Source organism: Mesitornis unicolor, unplaced genomic scaffold, assembly GCF_000695765.1.
Source record: "Mesitornis unicolor isolate BGI_N332 unplaced genomic scaffold, ASM69576v1 scaffold32621, whole genome shotgun sequence".
Classification (NCBI taxonomy): domain Eukaryota; kingdom Metazoa; phylum Chordata; class Aves; order Mesitornithiformes; family Mesitornithidae; genus Mesitornis; species Mesitornis unicolor.
The window spans coordinates 291-3,750 of NW_010163646.1; the positions used below are offsets into that span (position 1 = coordinate 291).

General features: G+C 56.6%; 1 protein-coding gene across 1 annotated transcript in view; it reads right to left on the reverse strand.

Moving 5' to 3' along the window:
• Nucleotides 1–232: 232 nt before the first annotated feature.
• The window catches only part of CACNA1E (calcium channel, voltage-dependent, R type, alpha 1E subunit), a gene marked incomplete at both ends in the record, with an annotated part of 32,100 nt that continues 28,872 nt past the window's right edge, over nt 233–3,460 (reverse strand). The window contains 3 exons of the mRNA XM_010194054.1: nt 233–426; nt 532–712; nt 2,228–2,356. Coding sequence (XP_010192356.1) covers nt 233–426; nt 532–712; nt 2,228–2,356 — 504 coding nt within the window. The remainder of the gene's footprint in view (nt 427–531; nt 713–2,227; nt 2,357–3,460) is intronic.

Here is a 3,460-nt window from a genome sequence, read left to right on the forward strand (position 1 = left end):
CATGGTGGTGAGAGGATCAGCCTGAGACTGGGAATCCACCCTTCTTCCCAAATTGTCTACATGGTACCCAAGCAGCCCCAACATGCTCAGCTCATGGGGGACATGGAGGTGCCATCAACTGGGAGGAGAGATGGTGCAGAGCTCCCAGGGTTGGGACTTATCTTCCCAGTCTTGGCGAGGAGCTTTTTCTATGCCTCCCTTTGTGCTTAGGAAAGGGGTTTTTGTCACTCACCTGCCTGTTGGGTGTCTGTGACCTGCCCTCGCTGGGTGACCGGGACTCGCGCCGCCGCTCCGGCGACTCGTCGTGCGCCTGGGGACTCCTCTCCTCCGAATTGCAGCGGGAGATGTCGGGGGACAGCAAGTGCTTGCGCTCTTTGGATCGGCCCCGCTCCCTGCCGCCCGAGCGATGCCCTTCAGACCGGTGGCCTGCAAGACATCCCCGTCAGCCCCTGCGGTCCCAGCAGCAGGGGACGTTTGGCTGGGAAGTTATTTTGGCATCGGTGTGGGATGGGGCCATCCACCCTTGCTCACCCGAGTCAGCGTTGAGGCGCCGGGCAGAGAGCTGGAGCGAGGAGTGGTAGCTGCGCCGGCGGGACTTGTAGGTGTTGTCGCTGCTGCGCTCCATGGAGAACTCATCCAGCCAGGAGCTGTTGGTGCGCTTGTCCCGGATGGTGGAAAACGACAGCCGCATCGAGCTGGTGTCCGTCCCCACCTGCAAGCAACCCCGGCCGGCCGGGGAGGGGGTTAGTGCCGTGTTGGGCTGGGGGGGGCGGCAGTCAAGCAATTCATTACCAGTTCACCCATTAATCACTGGCACGCCAGCCTCCTGGGCTCCCCGCCCAGGGTGGGGGATGGCCAGCCTGACCACAGCCCCCCCAGATAATCTCTGCAGAAATCAGGGGGTGGGAGGAAAGTGGGGTTTAGCTTTTGTGCTTGTGAGCTTCGCTGCCCCAGTCAACTGGGACTGTGCTCCAGAGGCAAAGCCAGGGACTGTGATTCAAGCCAGCCAAGGGAAGAGCAGCAGCATCCTGCAACATCCCATCTCAGATGTGGGGACCAGGCCATTGCACCCCCCCCAGGCTGTCTCAGCATCCCGCCCCAGGTGTGGGGACATGGAGGGTACCAGACCATTGCGCCCCCCAGCCTGCCTCAGAATCCCTCCCCACCTTGAAATCGGGATCAAGCAGAGCAAACAGACACATTAAAGAAAAAAACCACTGGAGAGAGGGGATTCTCCAGTGCCTCTTGCTCAGTGTTTATTTTCCTGGCTGCAGCGCCACTTTTCCAGACCCATCCCTGATCCTCCTTTATTGCCACATCCCCATCCCCTGCGCTTATTCCCTCTCCCCCACTCACACTGTTATTTTACCTTCCCTTTCCTTTTCTTTCTCTCTCCCATGCTTCTCTTTTCCACCTTCTCCTCTCCTTCTAGCTTGTGTTCTCACATGTTTTGTGGGTAACATCACCTCTTTCTGGATTTTCCTTCACATCCTAGCAGCTTTTTGCCTCTGCAGCCGTGGGCCATTCTCCCTGTCTCCTCTTCTCACACTGTACCCTTTCTGCTCCCATCCTCTCCTCCTGATCATCTTCCCTGCTGTCCAATAGTCAATAAAGCCCAAACAGCAAAGCCTCCCTTCCTCTTCATGCCCCAACAAAGTGCCAGGACACGCCACACCAGGACCTCTGTGAGAAAGCAGACCCAGAGACTTTCCAGCAAAACCAAACCCCATCAGAGCGTCTGTGTCTGGGTGGAGGCTGAGTACAGGACAGAACAACAGAGAAACTGGGCAGACAAACGAAGAGGTGACATGTGGCCTGGGCTCCCCTGGACAGATGGAGAAGCGTGAGTGTTGGGACAAGGGGAAAGGAAGGAAAAGGAATTTCATCACCTGACAGCTGGACTGGGACTCCTCAAGCCTCAGTCAGTGCCCAGGACTGGAGGAAAAGAGAGGAGACCCCGAAACTTTCCAGCATGGCCCTGCTCTACCACAGACCTCCCACATAAGCCAGGAGATTGATTCCCCTGGCTGCTGCTGGTGTCCCCCGTGTAGGGGAACAGCAGCTCTCCTACTTGTGCAGCACCCCAAAAACAGGGAGATGCTCACATATCAGGGTGCGGGAGAAGCCGTGGGACTGGCGGGACTCGCTCAGCACAGAGGGAAGCCCCAGTGTTACCTGGTAGGCTTTGCTTGGACCCGGCACCTGGAGGGGCTTTGCTTGGTTTTACCTGGGGATCCACAGTGAGACGAGGCATGGAAGAGGCCCTCCCAGAGACAGCATGGTCCTGAGTGTCCACGGGAAGGTAGCTGACACGGTTAGAGGGCTGCACTCTTTGAAACTCCCTAACCTCTGGCTCCTGGAAACAAACACACAGCCAAGCTCTTGGGATGGGGCTGGAGCAGGGCAGCACACTGCTTCTGCCCCATTTGCAGGGGACAGCCCTGCTCACTCAACCGGGGGCAGATGTTAAGTGGGACAAAAAGGGAGTCTAAGACCTATAATGCATCACATCACCACTGAAAAATAATCTCCCATTTGCAATCCATTGCAGGTGAGCACAGATGTGGTGCTGCAGGCTCACCTGATGGCCAGTTCACCTTGCACCTCTGGATCTGGGCATGCCCTGGCTGCCCAGGCTTTAGCTCCTTCTCCTTTTGCCAGAAGGGGACAAACATATGGGATTCTCTCTCTGACCCTGCCTTAAGGCTTTCTGGCCACATCTCCATGAAAAGAAAGCATGCCTGGCTTGCACCTTGTGGTGCAAGACTGTGGCACTTTGCTTAATTCCCAATTTAGGGCGATGTGGTGTAAGGAGATGGGCAAGGAGTGACCCTGGAGATCTGCTAGAAGGTGACTTTATGGAGGATGGGGAGTCTCAGCCTGCTGTATCCCCACTGGTAGGGTGGGTTGGTTGGGGTGGCCGGGGCAGGGGACACCAGTACACAGCTCACACAGAGTGCTACAGAGCCCTGGGACACGGACCAGGCTGGAGATGCACAGTGGCACAACACTGCATCTGACAGGCGTCGAGGTGGTGCGTGAGTGCACACACACAGACACGGAGAGAGATATATAGATATGTATATATATATATATACACACACAGACAGACAGACACTGCTGCTGCCGGCCGGCATGTGTGTGGGGCCGGGGGGGTGTGCTCCCATCGGAGACAGTTGGACAGCTCGATTTGGGATTAGAGACTGACCCAAAACGAACAGCACTGACAACAAAATGAACATGAATCCAAAAAACATCAGATACCATCACTCAGCAGGGGTTACCCACTGAAATGAGCACTCAGTGGACAAAAAAGAGCAGCCTGTGAAGAGAAGGATATTTTACTGCAGGACATCAGACCCCGGTCACAGCTCTCGCCCCAAAAGCACTTGATGCTGCCTGGCCCCACTGGCCAGGGCTGCTCCAGGCATGGCTGCATCCCCAGCGCCCGGACAGAGGG